Source organism: Ascaphus truei, chromosome 3 (assembly GCF_040206685.1).
Source record: "Ascaphus truei isolate aAscTru1 chromosome 3, aAscTru1.hap1, whole genome shotgun sequence".
Classification (NCBI taxonomy): Eukaryota; Metazoa; Chordata; class Amphibia; order Anura; family Ascaphidae; genus Ascaphus; species Ascaphus truei.
The window spans coordinates 377,379,351-377,399,384 of NC_134485.1; the positions used below are offsets into that span (position 1 = coordinate 377,379,351).

Here is a 20,034-nt window from a genome sequence, read left to right on the forward strand (position 1 = left end):
ATTTTTATTTACTGTAGCTATGTCCTACAAAGGGAAAAATATAATGCATGATCTTGAAGTGAGGCCGTCTCTGAAAGTGCCAAATATGGGTAGCAGTAACCAGTTAGTGGAAAACTGTTGCAGGGGTACAGTACATTAGTTAAAAAAACATTTTGAAAAAGGATAACATCAAATAAGTATGCCGAACAAGAATGCACAGATCATGATAAGATATTATAGGACAACGTTTCTCTTGACTTTTAATCCATGTGCTGTAGGTCAATGCTTACAAAAGCCCACTTTCATAATGAGGCAAATTCACAATAAAATGCCAGTGGGAAACATCCCCGGGGACCCCATTGTGAGGCTGAACGTGTTATCGTTGACACGGTTTGCAGTTATGATTGCTAATACAGGTCTCTTGTCCCTCTTATAATTAAGAATTGAATTTTTCCTCCCGGAGACTGATGGGTTTTCTTTATCTATTAATTTCCCCCAGTATAAACGGAAGTAAATGATGTTTACTGTTCAGTAAGCGGTGTATTTAAACATGCCACACTGACATGTCTTCTGTACTATATAAGCTTCAATTGAATGATTAATCCCTTCAGTGCCAGTGAGGCTTCACAATCGGTTTAAGCCATCCCAGCACAAAGGGGCTAAAAGGAAAAAAACTATTCTATTAAATGTGACAAAAATAACACTGGCATACAATTATTAATAAATGACTGCAGTTGTATGTTTGGGATACACATTGGTTAAGCAGCAAATACTGCATTTCCCCATTATTCTACATTCCTACCTACGCTGGCAATTGCTTGGTGCTATTGTTATAAATCTGTAAAAATCCTGATTGTGTGCTTAACAAAATGGCCGCCTTTTAGTTTCAATCAATGCTTCAGTCAGTGTAACTCAGCAGCTACAATGTATTCTTATATTAATAAGGTAACGTTGACGATTGTTACAGTTTGAAGCTCAAACTGTTGGTAATACTGGCAACAAATTATCACAGACGGGGAAGTGTTAGAAAGAACCTGCTGTAGAAATCAAATAATCCTCAGTATATAAAAATTGGCATTAAGAGTTAAAATGTTTAAAAAAAAGCCACTTATCTAATACTGATTTATTAATAATAAAAAAAAATAACATTTCACATGTTTTGCTGCTTTAAGCACACAGTTTGTATACCGCTATGCTGTACTAAAGGCAATACCATCTTTTTGTCTCTCTATTTACACACATTTTATTGAAGTCCACGTTTCAAAGACAAATACTGGAATTTTCCTTGAAGGAAAAAAATATATCACCTTGCAGAAAGGACATGTTCATATAAAAAATAAAAGTATCTTCTTGGCACGGGGCCCAGCTGTACTATCAGTGCAATCTAGTGACCTGGCAGCTTGGTGTGTTTCCATATTCCCCGTGACAGTCTGAAGCAGGATACTCTCCACTCTTCCAATGCAGCAAAGGGAGGACATACTGAAAAGGATCAAAGTAACACAGTGCTCAACTCCAGTCTTCAAGACCCCCCAACAGGTCAGCTTTTAAGGATATCCCTTAAATAACCCATATGGCTCAATCACCTGTGCTGAAGCTGGGATATCCTGGAAACCTTGAAGACTGGAGTTGGGCACCCCTGCACTAGAGGAGTCCTAAATATGCAGAGCAAGTTGAATTGATTTTCCCTTCCTATAAACAACCGAAGAGAAGTGAAGACATTTTAAGTGAAGGAAAGAAAATCCCAAGATTTAATGCAGACATATTATTCAAAAACAAATAAAAGTTACTCTCTTAATTGATTACAAGGGTAAACCAGATGCTAATGTTTTAGCACAACAGGTTCACACTCTGTGGCCTACAAACATATGAGCTTGGTTTGCACGGTCCGAATCTTGATGACAATGTAAAATATGTGAAACTCCTCTGCCCTGCAATTATTTGTGTAAATGTGACATGGTAACATAAACTACATTGTCACTAATAAAAAAAGGAAATGCCTTAGATCTGGCCGCCGGGGGATGAGTGTTGTGTTATTGTGATACAGTACTGTTCTATTGCTTCACTGTATAACAGTTATATTGTAACTCTCTTTTTTTTTAAATTCTTTTCAGGATTGATTTCTTACACCGAGTATTTATTCCTGCTGACGATTCTAACAAGTAGGTTTTATCCTCCAGCATCTTCACTTTCCAAATAAAATGTTTTTTGGGGGGTTTTGTTTTGTTAACTCCTGCCTTTTCTTGTATGAGTGTAACTCCAGGAAATTGATGTTAAATGCAGGAATATGTAGAGAATGAGCTGGTTGCTTATTACATCAAAGAGAAACCTAGTTACCGAAACAGCACATCGAGCACTTCAGTCTGCAGTGCATTGCTATAAGATTTGTTGCAGTTCCTTTGGGAAAGGTTGAAGTGAACAACTGTTGGCTCCAGTTTACTTGTAAGCTATCCAACAACGTATATTATAAATAGCCCCTTTTGAAGCGTGACCATTAATTGCAGTGGTTCCCAACCTTTTTTACATTGTGCACCACCTGCTGGAAAATATTTGTCCCGCGATCCCCTAATTAATAAATCTTATAGCCTACTCATCACACTATTGCTAAAAAAACGGTGTGACCGATCCCACGCAGTATAGTGTCCTGAGCTTAATAAGGCCCCAAACTGCACCTCAGTGTGTGCAGACAGCATGGGTGATATAGGTGTCAATCACTGGGAGCTTCCTAATCATAATGTCTTGCTGCTGTCGATGCAAAGCATTGTGGGGAGCAACTTTTTGAAGCTCCTGTTGTAATTGACACCTTTACCACCCAGGCTAAAGTGCAGTTAAAGGCCTTACTAAATGCGCAGTCCCCACATGGCCTGGGATCGCCATTACATATTCTTTTTTGTGAATCCCTTGGAGACCACTCGCAAACCTAGGGGTTCCCCTAGCCCCTTTTGGGAATCACTGATTTATTGTGTCATACAGTATATATAGTTATTTACTTATTTAAGCAAGTTCATAAAATCAGTTGTACTACCTCTGCAGTGTACATAAAGATTATATAGGGGCAGCTTTACTATTACGGTCAGTGGTGGATGTCCCATTAACTCTGATAGCCCCGGGCCTTGGGCAGCAAGATTTTGGGGCTGCAAATTTCCTTTTTTCCCCCCATATACAGAGGCCCCATTCTCTTCCCCACTGATTGCCGGGGGAGAGCATGGGACCTCTGTAATATTCTTACCTTCTCCTTCATGCAGTCCTTATCCTTAAGCGTCAAATCATGCTCCAATGTCACGTGACGTCACAGCATCATTTGATGCCACAACGCTGAAGGAGGAGGTGGCCCTGGCGGCACCAAGTTAAGTGCCTATGGGCGGTGGATTTTTAAATCCGCCCCCCGATTACGGTATTTCTATAATAATGTATGTAGGTAGCATCCATAGGTACCCCAAGTAAAAAAAATCTGACACGTTAGACAAACAAAAAGATGCAAAAGGGTACAATATAATAGGAAGTAGGCTATGAATACATCAGGGGTGGCCAACTCCAGTCCTCAAGGACCACCAACAGGTCAGGTTTTAAGGATATCCATGCTTCAGCACAGGTGACTCAATCAGTAGCTCAGTCAGAATAACTGAGCCACTGATTGAACCACTTGTGCTGAAGCAGGGACATCCCTAAAACCTGGCCTGTTGGTGGCCCTTGAGGACTGGAGTTGGCCACCCCTGGCATACACCATTCACTCTATAAAACCACACTACCTACCTGGGCAGGAAGGCACATGGTTCAACTGTAACTTGTTATCTTCACAGCAGACTGGAGCTGACTAAATAACAACAATCATAATCCATCACTATGACTCTATAATTATCAATACAAAAATAAGTGAAGAAGACCAGCAGTGAAAGTGAGCAAACTGATTAACACGCCAGGGAGGTACATTTAGCATGGAGGAAATACAGAAGCAATGTAACCACTAAACCTAGCAATTCAGATAAGAAGATGTCTTACTGGAGGTACAATCTGGATGTTTAAAGGTTGAAAGGGGAGTCAGACATGAATGAGAATGCAATTGGAAGTAACTAAGCAGTACATTGATAGAACGGCAGCTCTCTCTTTCTTTCGCATCATTGTTTTCACACAATATGTTTGTCGAATTTGTGAATGGTTCAAACAAGTTGCCATGCAGCAATGCATACAGTTCCCCTGGTATGCCAGAAAATGCTCATGTAGCATCCACACATGTAGAGTATACCTTTGGTGCCATCTATAGCTCACATTTATATGCTACGTTTTGCACTGGCTATTCGGGGATACAACCTCTTCTCACTGCACTGTTTTCTTGATATATCTTTCCTTCATGTTAATTGAACAGTGTGACTTCATCTCCTGGGAGGGATTTTACATGCTTCTATTCATTCCTTTGTGGCAGATTATTAGACCCTTGTTGGAAACAGAAATCTTCTCTCTTTGCTAGGGAATTAGATTTCATACCGATCCAGTTCAGTTAGCTCAAGAGGCATCAGAATGCACCCAATCTCTAGGCAATCTTAGCACAACATTCCATCAAGGGAAACGTGATGTTCAAGAGAATATTCTTTTCGTTGGATGTTCTAACATTAATGTTTGGCTGCCACTTAATGTTCTTGTACTGGAAGTTCAACTCTATAGTGAAGATTCCCATACTAACATTAGGTCCTCTCCCCCCCAACACACACATACACACACACACACACACACACAATACAACTCCCACACAGATACACACACAATACAACCCCACCCAAACACACACACACAATACCCTCCTCCAAAGACTCACACACATACACAATACCCCCCCCAAACACACACACAATACCCTCCACACACACACACACACAATACCCCCCCCCCCCCCCCACACACACACACACAAAACAAACACACCCACACACACAATACCCCTACACACAACTAACACTTACCTTGGGGGTGGACTCAGGCCTTCGGTCCCCAACTTCCGTCGCTGACCAGCTGAGAGAGGCCCGCCGCAGCAGCACCTGGAGCCTGGCAGCCCCCCCCCCCCCCCCATGTCGTTGGTCCTGCTTATGTCCCAGCTCTCTCCCTCCCCCCCTTGTCGGTGGTCCTTCTTATGTCCCAGCTCTCCCCCCCTGTCGGTGGTCCTGCTTATGTTACAGCTCTCTCCCCCCTCCCCCGCCCTTATCAGTGGTCCTGCTTATGTCCCAGCTCTCTCCCCCCCTGTCGGTGGTCGTTCTTAGCGCCAACATGAATGTTATCAACAAACATATTTTATAACCTTGTCTGGTATCAAAGTTTTGATTAAAAAAAAGACACATCACTGAAGGAACTGTGTTCAAAATAAATATATTATATGTCCAAACAAAATCAATGTTTCAGTTCACTATGGGCCCTTCATCAGGACCATCACACCAAAATATTCACCAAGAACACGCAGAGTTAAAGTTGTGAGACGGCCATGTATGGAGTTTTTATATGGCCTGGTAAATGGGACCCATCAGCTCCGGCTCCTAACACACAAATGGGAGCTTACTGGCCATCTTTAAATTATTGCTGCATTGAAACTTGGCTTCAGATTTAATTTTAACAGTTCAAGGTCTGAAAGTTAAAATCTACAATAAAAAAAAGCAAGTAATGCACATACCCATTGTGCACATTTAAATCTCAAATTCTCAAATTGCATACCATTTACATGCAGACTGAAGGAGGGTCCCTCCTCCCCCGTTACTGTGTTTCTAGGGAGCAGGTTTCTTTGTGTCCAGTTATATGCTTTCTGGGTTTCTTTGCTTCCGATCTGTGATTTTGATGATGTACTGTATATGGTTTTTCTATATTGTTACACATTTTTCCATGTGTGCAATGTCTCTCTTCTGCACTGGACTTCAGCCTTAGTTTAGAGCAGGAGCGGCCAACTCAAGTCCGCAAGGGCAACCAAAAGGTCAGGTTTTAAGGATATCCCTGCTTCAGCACAGGTGGCTCAGTCAACGACTCAGCCACTAATTGAGCCTCCTGTGTTGAAGCAGGGATATTCTTAAAACCTGACCTGTTGGTGGCCCGTGAGGACTGGAATTGGCCACCCCTGGTTTAGAGGGACTACAGTATGTCCCCCTCTGTCTGGAACCTCTTTATGAGTTTACTAGATTGTTTTTTATTTATTTATTTTATACAGTGTTCCCTTCTACATTTTCATTTATTTTTTTTACCTTTCAATAAACGAAAGCCGGGTTAATCCCTCCACAGAATAGTGAGGGAAGAAAGAATCCGAGAACCTCCCGGCCTTATACCTTATTCATGAGCTCATGACATTGATATCTTTCTACGATGTGTTTTTATTAGGTTTGCATCTACTTTGTAACTAATGTGTAATGTAAAGACGTAATGTAATGTCAAATCGACTTCTATTGTTTCAGAACCACAGGCCGGCTTTCACATTGCATTTCAGATGCTGGACACTGATGACAATGAGCAGGTTGAGAAGAGAGAATTTTTTAAGGTACGCAGAATAGTTTGCATTTAATGTTACAAACTGTGCTGCATTCTGTCCTGAAACATTGCATTTGTTAGTCATATGTCATGCCCATAAAAACACAACAGTTGTTCCATAATTGCTATGTAATCCCTGTACTGATAGACGTGGGGAGTGCCGTGCCATGCAAATAAACTCCTTATAAAAGGGAGCATGCTAGGGGATTATGTAAAGCATCACTTCCACTTTTATTATTATAATACTTTATTCTGTTACTGCCCTGCTAAAGAAAGCACGGTTGTACATAATGCATTAATGCAGGTATAGTCTCTGTACATATAATTTATAAAATCATTTCACTGTTTGAGGTGCCAGATATCAGAGTCAAATACAACTCTTTCACTTCCTCTATGTTAAGGATAAGAAGCAAAAATGACTTCATTGCATGCCATTACCCAGAATCCCTGGCTGCAGTGGAATCTCTGTCTGCAGTGTGTTATGGGCAGGGGTGCTCAACCCCTCCCTATTCCCCCCCCCCCCCTCTCTCCCCTAAAAGGCAGGTTTTCAGGATATCCCAGCCAGGGCCACCATCAGATTTCCTGGGGACAAGGATTTGAGCTTTGCCCCGGGCTCGTCCCTTGCCCCTCCCCCCGTGTCAGTGCCCTTGCGAGCTGTCCCCTTTCACACTTGTATTTCTCTCCCCCTCTGTCTCTCGTTCTTCCCCCATCCCTCTCTCACGCACCCTCTCTCCTCCGCTATCACTCAATTACCCGCTCTCACTCAATACCACTCCCTCAATCCCCCCTTCCTCACATTCATTTCCCCCTCCTCCCCTGGCTACACACACACAATTTCCCCCAATACCCATACAATCCCTCCCCCCCCCCCCACAAACTGCCCACACAAGCCCCCAATACACGCACAATACTGACTCCCATAACAAAACTGCCCCCCCCAAATACATACAAAATAGTAGAGTAATGCTGCACTCCCCAAAGAAACAAAATGTACAATAAATACCTGTGCTCATGGGTCAGGAATCTCTGGGTGGTTCTCCAATATCTGATAGGAAGGAAAAATCTGGGCACTGCGGATTTCTGCTTAGAAAATTTATTGTGAGCCAATGATATATGATGTTTCGGCCTCAAGGGCCTTTCTCAAATGCAAATGGCATAATAGACAAACAATATTAAAAAGTTTCTTAAATAGACCCCACCACGTGTCCTGATTGTCCTCCATCTCAGATGGTCCGTCACTTTCAGTGATGCATGGGCAGTTCTTTCCTCTCATTCGTTGTAGAGTCTCCTCCAGCGAATCTCGCGAAGTCTGTGACGTCATCACGGCGCTTCTTCCAACCTCCTGGTGCCAAATGCGTATGACGTCATCGTGTTCCTTATCCGGAACGACGTCGGACGTTGCATTTGAGAAAGGTCCTCGAGGTCGAAACGTCATATATAATTGGCTCACAATACATTTTCTAAGCAGAAATCCGCAGTGCCCAGGTTTTTCCTCCCCCCCCCCCCATATACAGACACCACTACACCTCCCCTGATACAGACACACTACACACATCCCAGATACAAACACCACTACACCCCCACTGGATGCAAATACCCCCCACCAGATGCAGTACCCCCTCTGATACAATTACCCCCCAGATACAATTACAACCCCCCCAGATACAATTGCCACCACCCTTCTCCCCAAATACAATTACCACCACCCCACAAATACAATTGCCTCTGGTTGCCGGGTCCGGGCTCTCCCCAGCGCCTGCCACCTCTTCCTCTCTCCACGCCAGGCCTGTCTCTCTCCTGCCGGTGCGCACCAAAAGCTGGGCCTGACTTCCGGGTGCACCCAGCTTCCGGTGCGCACCGGCGGGAGAGAGAGGACAGCGTGGGAAGAGTAGGCAGCATCTGTGGAAAGCCGAGGCCCGGCGGCATCCAGAGGTCCGGCAGCTATGCCCGGCCTCTGGTTGCCGCCGCCGGGTCCCGCATCCCGCTCTCCCCAGTTGCTTCTTTCTCTTCCCATGCCATCCTCTCTCTCCCGCCGGTGCGCACCGGAAGCTGGGTGCACCCGGAAGTGAGGCACAGCTTCGGGCATGCACCGGCAGGAGAGAGGCAGGCCCGGCACGGGGACAGGTGGGACCCGGGGCCTGGCAACAGCAACCAGAGGCCCGGCTGCTGGATGCCTGGCCGGGCCCAACTTCCAGTGCCGGGCGGCCAGGTCCCCCACGGCCACCGGGCCGGGGACCCTTTTCCCGGCTCTCCACATCTGTCGATGGCTGTGATCACAGCTTTAGCACAAGGTTGCTCAGTCAAAGACTGAGCCTCTGATTGAGCCAACTGGGCTGAAGCAGGGACTGATTGAGCCACCTGTTTTGAAGCAGGGACTGATTGAGCCTCCTGTGCTGAAGCAGGGATATCCCTGAAAACCTGACCTGTTGGGGAGGGGGGCTTGAGGACTGAAGTTAAGCATCCCTGGTTTAGGGGATAGGGCAGCTTTCAGACCTGTCTGAGACATATCAATGTGCTTAAGGCTGAGATCATAGTGTGTGCTTGAGCGCACGCACCCGACGCTCAAGCGATCTCTGCACATACTGTTTCAAGCGATGGGGGGGCGTGGCAGGTTCGTGGCTATGACCACGGATAAACCATAAGAGAAAGAACTCAGTTTTGAATAGCACTCTATCTGTGGTAGTGTGTGTAAATTTAAAAATAATCTTTAATCAAAATAGTTCAAATAACCATCAGTCAACTGCTGGCATTATTCCAGCTTAGACTCCCATAGAGTCTTTTTATCATTTAGAGTTCATCTCAGAGGCTCAACTAGAGTTCAGTACCTTTACACTTAGTCATTAGGCTAACTGCAATACTTTTGATAGTAGCCTTCTGTATTACATTATCACACTGAAACCTGTAGTTGCAAGTGTTAAAATTGAGGTACTCCTCTGATGTTTCTCTTATTTTATTCATTTTGTTGCACCATTTATTTTAACCATTTCGATTAAAGATTATTTTTAACATTTACACACACTACCACAGATAATTGAGTGCTATTCAAAACTGAGTTCTTTCTCTTATGGTTTATTTGTTTCTCAGTCTAGCACCTTATCTTCATACTATTCATTTTTCCTATCATTCAGCTGAGCAGGGGTTCATCTATTTTTCCTTCCCGTCCCCCTACCTTACCCGTGGTATATACTATGACATCACGGAGCTGATTCACCGTGATTGGCTGAACCGCTCACGTGCCGCGGCTGTCCCTTGAAAAGATGATTTTGTTGTCTAGGGGCGGCCGCTTGGGGATCCTGCAATTTGCAGGCACGTGCGCAAGCGCCATCGCACACAGTATAATCTCAGCCTTAGAGTGTCCTTTATCATTGTGGTATACAGTGGAGGGTTTTTGTCACTTTTTTATGTACCACGCCTTGCTTGTGTAGCTGGTGTGTAGCCATGACTAGCTTCACGAAAGGTAACTCTCAATGTATTACTTCCTGGCAAAGCATTTTCATAAATAAAACAATGCAAGGCCAGTAACCACCTCGAGACTCTTCGGTAAATGAATTGCAGTCTTCAGTAGGTTTGTTGGCCATGCAGTTCTTTAACCCAGGCTTTGCTGTAAAACAGCAGATATAAACTTAACAAAGGATCCACATTAAAGTGGATAAACAAAAATTGACATACTGAGCGCTCATTTGCATGTCGTTACCCAGAATCCCTGGCTGCAGTGGATGCAGTGTATGCTGTGTGATTATGGGTTAGGGCAGGTTTGGAACTGTTTACATATGTATATGACCGTGAACTTTTGGACAAATTAAAGATGTCTGACCCCCTTAGTAGAAATCATAAATGGTGTGGTTGATTTTGTGATGTTAGTTGTCAATGCTAATTAAACGCTTCCTGAAAAAGTTGGTCTTTTAACCATACTGTACCCTGGCGATAAGGGAAGAAGAAATCGGTTGACACACAGGAGCATACAGTAGCTTCAGAAATGTAAGTTACAGGGAATATGTTTCCAGTACTTTTCCTATCAAAAAAAGGTTTCAAGCATGTGATTTCATCAAAGCCACATTCTCATAACTCAGTGGCAGTATTACATCACAAGCAATTTCATGGTATTTGAATGAAGCTAAAGAGATTCTTTTTTTTCCAGATGCAGATTTCTACCTTTAACGTCCTGTGGTAAAATTGGGGGCGTGCTCCCTAGCATGACATTAATAAATGGGTACATATACAGTACATGTCTGCTACTCTCACTAGATAATGGGCACTTAAACCAAGGGTGGAGAACTCCAGCCTTCAAGGATCAACAACAAGTCAGGTTCTTAGGATATCCCTGCTTCAGCACAGATGGCTCAATCAGTGACTCAGTCGAAGACAATGTGCTGAAGCAGGGATATCCTAAGAACCTGACTTGTTGGTGGCCCTTGAGGACTGGAGTTGTCCACCCCTTACTTAAATCAACAGAAAATGTATGACTTGAAACGTTACGTCCGTTTTTTACGTGCATACAGTAGCTTGCCTTGATTTTGTTAAAAGCCCCATTTACTATGTATACCAAATGCCAGCCCTGTCCCATTTGTTACTCGATTGTTACCCAATGCTCTTTCGTGTGTTCGAATTTTTGCATTTGTTTTTTAATTCAACATTTTTATTTCATATTATAAGGCATTAACAAATATCTGGCGATTTAAAAAAATAAATAATAACAATACATACATTGAATAACGATGCAGTATTGTTATATATCTGAAAATATTTTATCAGTTTGTCTATCAATCTGTCACGATCATTTGAAAACAAAAACTCAAAAATAATTACATGAACTTGGAGCAGCCGTTCTGTTTTAAAGCAGCAATACTGATTAGCTTTTAAAAAACTATATATATATTTATTTTTTTATTACCGGATTGAAGCAGGGGGTCTCCGGAGCTGCACCCCATTAATTTCAGCTCCGAAGCCCCCCTGAAGAAGTGGCTCAGTGAGTAAAACACTGACTCTGGCACTGAGTTTGAAGCAGGGGAACCTGGTTCAATTCCCGGTGTCGGCTCCTTGTGACCTTGGGCAAGTCACTTTGTTTTTGGTGCCTGATGCACAGGGAGATAGATTGTAAGTTCTACGGGCAGGGACCTGTGTCTGCAAAATGTCTCTGTAAAGCGCTACATAAAACTAGCAGCGCTATACAAGAACATGCTATTATTATTATTATTATCTTTATGTACATCATATGCTTTATTACCTATCAACTTTCATAGGATGACACGGGTTACATATATCATGTCAGCTTGTCCATACTGAAAATTACCATTTCGAGTCATTAAATGCTCTTTTTGACGATAAAAATATTTTGTACACACCAAAATTATTTAATGACTATTGCACAGTGTCTAAAGTGTAAAAAATAATCATACAAGACTTACACGCACAAGCTATTTCATACTGTTCTTTCTCTTTGAAAATAAATCTGGGCAATAGCACCAATTTCTTCAAATTAACACCAAAATCATTGCAAACGACACTTAACTCTAGATGCTGCATGAAACAAAAACACTTTGTAGAAAATGGTTTTAGCTTCAAAAACATCTATATGACACATGCTTCCACTGTGTGTTGCATAATATGCATGCTTCCAATGCACTTTCTTCATTATCAAAAATAAAGGGAATTTTAGAAATAAAGGAAAAAATGTTAGTCAATATTTGTTACATAAAAACACTGAGAAGGCTCATTGCTCAGCTAAGCATTTATTTTTTTAATGTAATGGGAGAAACGTGTATTTATATTTAGTACAGTTTGTGAGCACTGCTTTACTGGCACATTTTCTCTAGCATGCAAAACATAAATGTATGTATAATCCGCTTAATCACAAGACCATTTTTATTCTTGCTGGCCTTTTGGAGAATGAGACCGATCTCTCAGAAAGGTAGGTGTTTTTTTGTACATTCAAATGACTGTTTACAGGTTTATTTGACCAAATACCTGTGGTCAAGAAGAACCCCACCGAGGTGGGGGGACAACAGGAGGATCCCAGTAGCGTGCACTCGTTGCTCATTCAATATTGTGTGGGAAAGGAGTCCCGTGGCTGGGAGCCCTAGGACTGAATTTTAGCCTCCAGCCCAGCCTTCCTACCGATCGTAGCTTCATCCATAGGTGGCACTACAAGCTGGGCCCTTCTGCGATGAGTAACAATCCACTCCTATTTGACAGGTTCATTTTTATCTCTAGGGACAGATTAGCCATAGAGATTAAGGTTCCCACCTGCTCTCCTCCCCCTGTGTGTAGGGGTATGTATGTAGGGTGAGAGTGCCATTGATGCTTTGGGAGTACCATTCCCTATATGCTTGAGCTAATTAGTGCTTTATAATACATCTTGCCTTAGGCTATCTACATATACCTCCTGGCCACTGCAGGCTGATCACTACATCCTTGCTACCATCTGTTATTAGAGCAACTACATACTGTGCAATTATTATAACTCAGACTGAACATTTGCTATCAGCTATAGTCACAGCAGTTGTACAGCGTTTTATACTCAAGTGTGACCATTTATTTAAAATGGTTTAGCTGCATCAATTTATTCAGTCTACTGTTCTAAGCAACTACTACAGTACATGTTCCAAGTGCTGCTAGCTGTATTTACAGCAGCTGCATAGTGTTCTTTACCGAGCAGTGATCATTCAGGTCACACTGCTGTAGCTTGATTTACCTATGTATATGGTCATGGGGTGTATTGATTAACCCCACAGTTTCAAATTTGCGGTTACCTCACCCTTTTGGGCAGACTTTGCTCTGTCCTTTGAATTGGGAATCGGACATAGTATCAGTGGAGGTTTAGTTTTTAGGGAACCTTCCCATACCTCCCTCTTCCCTTTTTCCCCTCCCCCTCTCCCCCGCCCCCCACACGTCCACCCACTTGGCTGGACAAGGTTCCAGTTTATTCCCCTCATTCCTTTGTGTGTAGGGGTATGTATCCAGGGCCAATTTTTTAACATTCCGATTCCCTCTCCACCGGACATATGCCAACTTGTTTCACTCACACCCATCTCAGCTACCATGCTGGTCTAATTGAGTCAGATATCTCTGGCCTGTGAGTTCTTTGTTTGATGTTCATTATTTATATGGTCCCCATTCGTTTTAATATATACACACTATTACATTACTTCCATTTGGGACATGTATTTGGCTCCACCCACTGTGGGACTGTGTTCAATGTTTACAGGTTTAGCCACGTTCCCACATGTATTATTGAACGAGCAACAAGTGCACGCTACTGGGATCCTCCTGTTGTCCCCCCACCTCTGTGGGGTTCTTGTTAACCACAGGTATTTGTTCACATATCCTTGCTTCTCCCTGGTGCACCTGCTCGCTCCACACTACCTCATAGGTTGAGCGGGTATCCCCTCTGTTGTTCTTTTACAGGTTTATTTTTTGATTGAAGATGAAAATGACACAATGTGCTAATTTTCCAACAAAATGGCCTTGATACATCAGTCCATATTTTTGCAATCATTTTACTTTATTGAAAATATATTTGTTGCTAAAGACATTCTACAAAAATTGGCCAAACTAGTATGCAAACATTATGATATTATTGACAGTGTGAGCCGGGGTTAATGATTTACCTGGGGGTTTTATCGTCTTTTATACAAATATGATGAGGGCAAAAATAATCAATAAACCCAGGCTCACAGAATTGAACAAAAGTGTGTGATCTCAGGATCTGACTCACCAGTTACCATTCACATGTAGGCAGTTTTTTTTTTTCTGGGTGTACGCGTAGATACGCCGTGTCCTCACCTTTTTCATACGGCTACTGTGTAAGCCAAAGGTGTGTAAACTGGGTGGCGCAAGATTTTTTTAAGGGGGGCGCCAAATTGTGGGAGCAGAGCAGCAGCAGTAGAGGCGGGCAGCGGGAAAATAAGGCGGCCCGCAAGAGCAGAGGAGGACAGCTGGGGAGGAGGGCGTCCCAATGGTTCGACCCAGAAGTCTTCACTGACTTTTGGTCGATGCCACTACTACAGTGCACTCCTTCCCAGCTGCCCTTCTCTGCCACCATCCAACTCCTCTGCAGACCTGCTCTGCTCTGGCAGGCTGACATCTATTCCCGCAACCCCACCTCTGCCACCGCCCTGCTCCAATCCTAAGGTCCTCCAGCGAAGCCAGGTTTTAAGGGGGTGAGAGGAAGAGGGGGCGAGGAGCGGGGATGAGAGATGGGGAGAGTGGATATGAGATGAGGGGGATGGGGGAATGAGAGATGAGGAGGGGGTGGGTGAGAGATGATGAGGGGGGTGGGTGATAGAGGAGGAGGTCGGGGTGAGAGAGGAGGGGTGAGAGACAAAAAGATTTCAGTCAGTTTTATCTTATATTACTACACAGATTTTTTTTTTTAAACATAACATTTGTCATGTTTTGCTGTTTTTAAATTTTTTGAAATATGCAAAAAAAAATACGTATTTGTGTGCACATTTATATTGTATACCGATTTAATAATGGGGTGTTTTTTTCATTTGATTTGGATTACATCCGGCAGGGGGCCCCAACTAATATCACTGATGAAAAGGGAGGTGTAAACATGTGCAGACGACCACTGTGTTAATAGCTTCTCACAAAAAGATGGTTGGAACATCACAGTAACCCCCCATTTTTGTAGAACTGCATGTACTGTAGGAGCTTTTCAAGGGGAAACAGAATTATCACAATTGAACTAGATCAAACCATATATTTGTTTTGTTTTTCCCATTTTAGTTGCCCATGTAGAAAAAATTATTCAAAAGGCACTAAAAACAAGTTTTTATTTTTACATACTTTACTGCTTTGGCACATTTTCTCAATTTGATAATGGAATTGGAAATGTTCAACAGTTGGAAATAACGTTTCCATAACTTTTTTGCCAATTAATAGCATGAGAATGTTACAGTAGTTTGGTGTTTAGGAAATCATTTAGGAGAGTATAAACAACTATAAATAGTTGTATATATATTAACAACTATATTTATTTTCTTTTTTGAAATTTCTAGTTGCAAAAAATTCTCGGTACTAATGATAACTTGAAGATCGCTCTTGGAAGTACAGCTCCCCTCCAGGTAAATGGATGTTTTGTTTCACATTTTAAAAACATATGTCTCGTTTGTCTAAGATAACAGAAATTCTCATTCATTCATAATATTTTCATTCATGTTGTCATTAGGTAACATAAATTATGCATTGTTGTACGTATGTAAAATATGCACGTTTTGGAAGCACTCGTGCAGTAATCCAAGATTCCTCCTTATTAGGGGTCCATTCATTAAACGGTTTTGACAATGTTAATGCGTGCGGTATGAAAAAGAGGAAATCTCGCAAAGCTAGGTATTCACATGCTGTTCAATAACCTCCTCAGTCCTCTCTGAATCATGCACACTACACTACTACAGTACATGGTTTATTAAATAAGGAGAAGCACAGGCTTGTAGAGAAGATGAGAGAGAGGGAGAAACGTTATACATGCAGTTCAAACCCGAGTCTCTATTTGCCCGTCTACTGTAAAATTGTCCTTTGTCACCTCAAGATTATTTCCAAAATTCAACTCCTTAGACGTCTCTCTAAATAGCGTCCATCTCCCTTTTCTGTGTCATGGTACAATTGACTATCACCTGTCAACCGAGCATATGGTTAGGTGTTAAATTTGACTTAAAGCTGCAGTTCAGTCTTTTTTTTATTTTTTTACTTCAATAGTTTCATGTGGGCAATCTCTAATTACCTAAAGAACTGCATAGCTGCTGGTCAATTCGTTCTCCGTCTATTGATCGGCAAAGTTTGGCGACATCTTTAAATATGGGGAATGTAAATCGTTGCTATAGGAACAAGCATGCTTGTTAAAATAGAATACAAGAAAATTGGTCTTTCAAAGTTGTTTTTTTTAAAACAGAAAATGCTAAAAGTATTTTTTTCTTACTACAGAACTGATTTATTAAAAAAAACACACATGCAGGATATTGCCTGAACTGCAGCTTTAATCTTTACCTTTCTCCCACTGCAACTTTACTAGAATTTCACCTTCCTCTGGTGCGTGCTGTTATTCTCTCCCATCTTGATTTGTTTGACTCTCTGCTAGTTACTGTACAGTAGTCTCCATGCCTCACAACTTTTTCCCGTACAGTCTTTTTAAAATGCTGCAACTTTAATGATCCACGTAATATTCAGGTACAATAGTCAGTACAATAGTCTCTCTCCACTTTAATGTTCGGATACATCCCAAATAATAAATGTGAGTGTAACTACCAAGAGTCGGCTAAATATCTATAAATGTACTGTGGTAAATTATACTAAGTAATGGACTTCTTGTTTTTTCCTGTGTGCTGCCATGATCAGTACCAATCTTCTGCCCAAATGTTTCTGCCATGTTATTTATGTCAGTGAGAGGCCCCACCTGATGGCCGCAGGGGGGGAATCTTTGAAAGGAGTGTCATTTCAGTGAAACATTTTTCTTTGAGATTTAGTTCCTGTTCAATAAACACCAAAGTGTATTCTTTAGCATTTCTTCACCCCAAAAATTGTGAAAAATATTTTCAGCGCTCTCTACCCAATCAATAAAGGGTGATAAAGTAGCCAAAGTAGCAGAGATAAAATCTGCATATGTGCCTTCAGTCAAATGCAAATTATTGTGTACAGTAAATTAGGGGTTTTTAGTAAATGACCCACTGTAAGAGCTACAATATGTCCATCACAGTCGTATAGTTCATATTTTTTCCCCCATACTGTGTGTGTGTGTGTGTGTGTGTGTGTGTGTGTGTGTGTATACTGTATGTTTTTTTGTTTTTTTTAATCCCGCAACCTTAGATCTGGGGTCCTACTCGTCGCAAGGAGGGGTTGGGTTAGTGATGGTGGCCGACAAGGTTTATGTACAGCTGCAGCGGTCGTTATTCAAACACTTCACGTGTTGTGTACATCGGAATACCGATGTCATGACGCGGGATGTCTTCCAACCTTACCGCCTTAAGACGCGAGCGCGGCGAGTGCAGAAAATGGCATTTTAGAGTTCTGTTTTTTAAACACCTTAAATTGATAACACTAGCACAGTACTGTACACATTGCAATTCATTCGTTTCATTGCACCCAAAGAAACAGAATCCATGAAATTCAACAAAGCAATAGCGATAAGCACGGGTGCCTGGGGCGATTGGCCACGTTCATGCTGCGTGGAGTACAGCAGAGCACACGAAATCGGCACCGTGATTTGTTTGAATATCTCTATATATATATATAGATATAGATATAGATAGATAGATCGATCTATATAGATATACAGCTGAATCCCGTTCTAGCGTGATCCACTATAATACGGATCCGCTTATAATGCAGTCTGAGCGTGGCTGCCGATCTAAAAACACCTCCTAAACAACACCTAAATTATAAAATAATAATTTATAAATTATACATTATAATTAAAATAAATAAACTTAACTGTGCAGTAGAAGTTAAGTTTGTTTATAGAGTCAATGACATCACACCAATCCTATGGTGTAGCAGCTACAGAATTGCTACTAGTGTATAAAGGGTTCGATTCCTACATGGTATGGTAAAATTATTAGTGTAGGGGGGAGGTGTGTGTATGTATGTGTGTCCGTTAGCAATAAAGCATTGAATGTTTTAATAAAAAATAAAAAAATAAAAACCTTGGAGATGTGTGCCGCGCACATGGACGCAGCCTGAAGAAGCATGGAGAGGAGAGAGCTGCAGAGATAAGAGAGCTGCAAATGCCGGGTAAGTCCTCGTGTGGCAGCCATTTCGCGATCCCAGTTATAACGCGGTCTCATTATGTGGACCCCGAGCACCGCGATATAACGGGGTTCAGCTGTATATAGATCGATATACATACACATACATACATTCACCTTGTCACCCATCATCACTAACCCAACCACTCCTTGCGACGAGTAGGACCCCAGATCTAAGGCTACGTCTATACTCAGGCAGACAGAGCGCACACACGCTGCAATACTCTTGCTAAAGCCTGAGCGTTTTTATGGCTTTGCAGGGTATGTAGCGGGCGCGATTTGGGGGCGTGGCAATGAAAATTTGGAGGCGTGTCAATGACGTTCCGGCGGGGACGTCACTTTCCTACCTCACATCCCGATGCCATCGCGCAAAAAATCACTTGTCTCTGTCTTCTTGAATTTCGCGCCGTTCTGAGCTCTGTCTGATGTGCGCGCTGGCGCCATCTATAGGCAACCTCAAAGAGGACAATACATGTGATCACGCAGCGTGGGTGCGCCTCCCCTCCGTTCCGCTCCGTCTTAGTATGTATAGATGCAGCCTTAGGTTGCGGGATAAGAAAAATCTCACCACGTTAACGATATTAAGAAATGTATCCCAATATGATTAATATGGAAATCGCAAAAAAACACTAAAAGCATTTAAATGGTTTCGTTTGTTTACTGTAACCTGTAAAAAAAAAAAAAAAAAAAAATTCAACAGGATACATAAAGTTACAGTAGTTAGAGCATGAGATAGAGCGATGACTGAGTGACATAATTCAACTAACTCTCTAACCTCCTTAGTCTACCAGCTGTCATTGAGCAGTGGCCCTCACTTCTCCTAACGGCTCACTCCCACACCCATCCAAGTGGTCAGAAGGAAGTGAGTAAGAGTGCGGGCCGCAGCTCAGTGACGGGACAGGGCAGCATCTGTAGGGTGCCTCAGAACTGAGTGAGCAAGAAGTCGGCACAATGGCCATTTTGAGCGAGTATTCTACCAGTGAGCTCCAAATTCTATAATAATATATACTACAAATTGTGTCAACTGGAGTGCTACTACCAGAAATGCACATCCAATATGACTAAGATTATTTAATACAGTAGTTCAATATGTTGGCCAAAATAAATTAAACCTACTGCAGGCAGACCCTTTAAGCTGATCCCTACCCTGCCATTTTTATATTGTGTCCTTTGAAAAATGGGCATTCTTGCCGAGTTCCATAAAAAATATTTATAGGGCTGAAGACCGTATTAGCCTCCTTTATAGCTACAGAGAATCGTATAGAGCTCTAACAAAGATGGGCAAAACCAATTTTCGCCATTAATTTAGACATAATGTGCCAGCTTTTATGGCCTTCTCGGTGTCAAGTGATAGACGCAGGTGTTAGAGTACTATCAATGTGGGGAATCAAGTTTACAGATTGCCTAATGTTATCTGCTGCCTGGAGTTCTGGGGTGAACCCTACTGGATTAGGGTGTATTAATGAGGGTAAGTAATTGTTTCGCTGGTTAGTCAAAACCTTTCCAACCAATTTCACGTCCGTATTAAGAAGAGATATGTGGAGATAGCTCCCGCATAGATTTGGATTCTTGCCCTCTTTAAGAATGACATACAGAACACCTACAAGCTCATATTGAACCCCCAAAATAACCACAACATATATATAAGCATATAAGTTTCACAGAGGAGTGCTACTGAGCATGGCAATATATATGTAAAACCAGAGACATAACATGAAACACAGACAAAGCTCAGTGCACATCCAGAAAAAGTTATACACGGTACAGTGCCTAAATATACATGTATAAATAACAAATAAAATGGTCTTTTAGTTTAACATTTTGG

The 20,034-nt window shown here is 42.2% G+C and overlaps 1 protein-coding gene across 6 annotated transcripts in view; it reads left to right on the top strand.

Annotated features, from left to right (window-relative positions):
* Positions 1 to 20,034, top strand: part of MICU2 (mitochondrial calcium uptake 2) — a 382,386-nt gene that overhangs the window by 272,843 nt on the left and 89,509 nt on the right. For all 6 annotated transcript variants that reach the window (XM_075592259.1, XM_075592260.1, XM_075592261.1 and 3 more), the window contains 3 exons: positions 2,091 to 2,138; positions 6,396 to 6,478; positions 15,471 to 15,536. In XM_075592259.1, the coding sequence (XP_075448374.1) occupies positions 2,091 to 2,138; positions 6,396 to 6,478; positions 15,471 to 15,536 (197 nt within the window). The remainder of the gene's footprint in view (positions 1 to 2,090; positions 2,139 to 6,395; positions 6,479 to 15,470; positions 15,537 to 20,034) is intronic.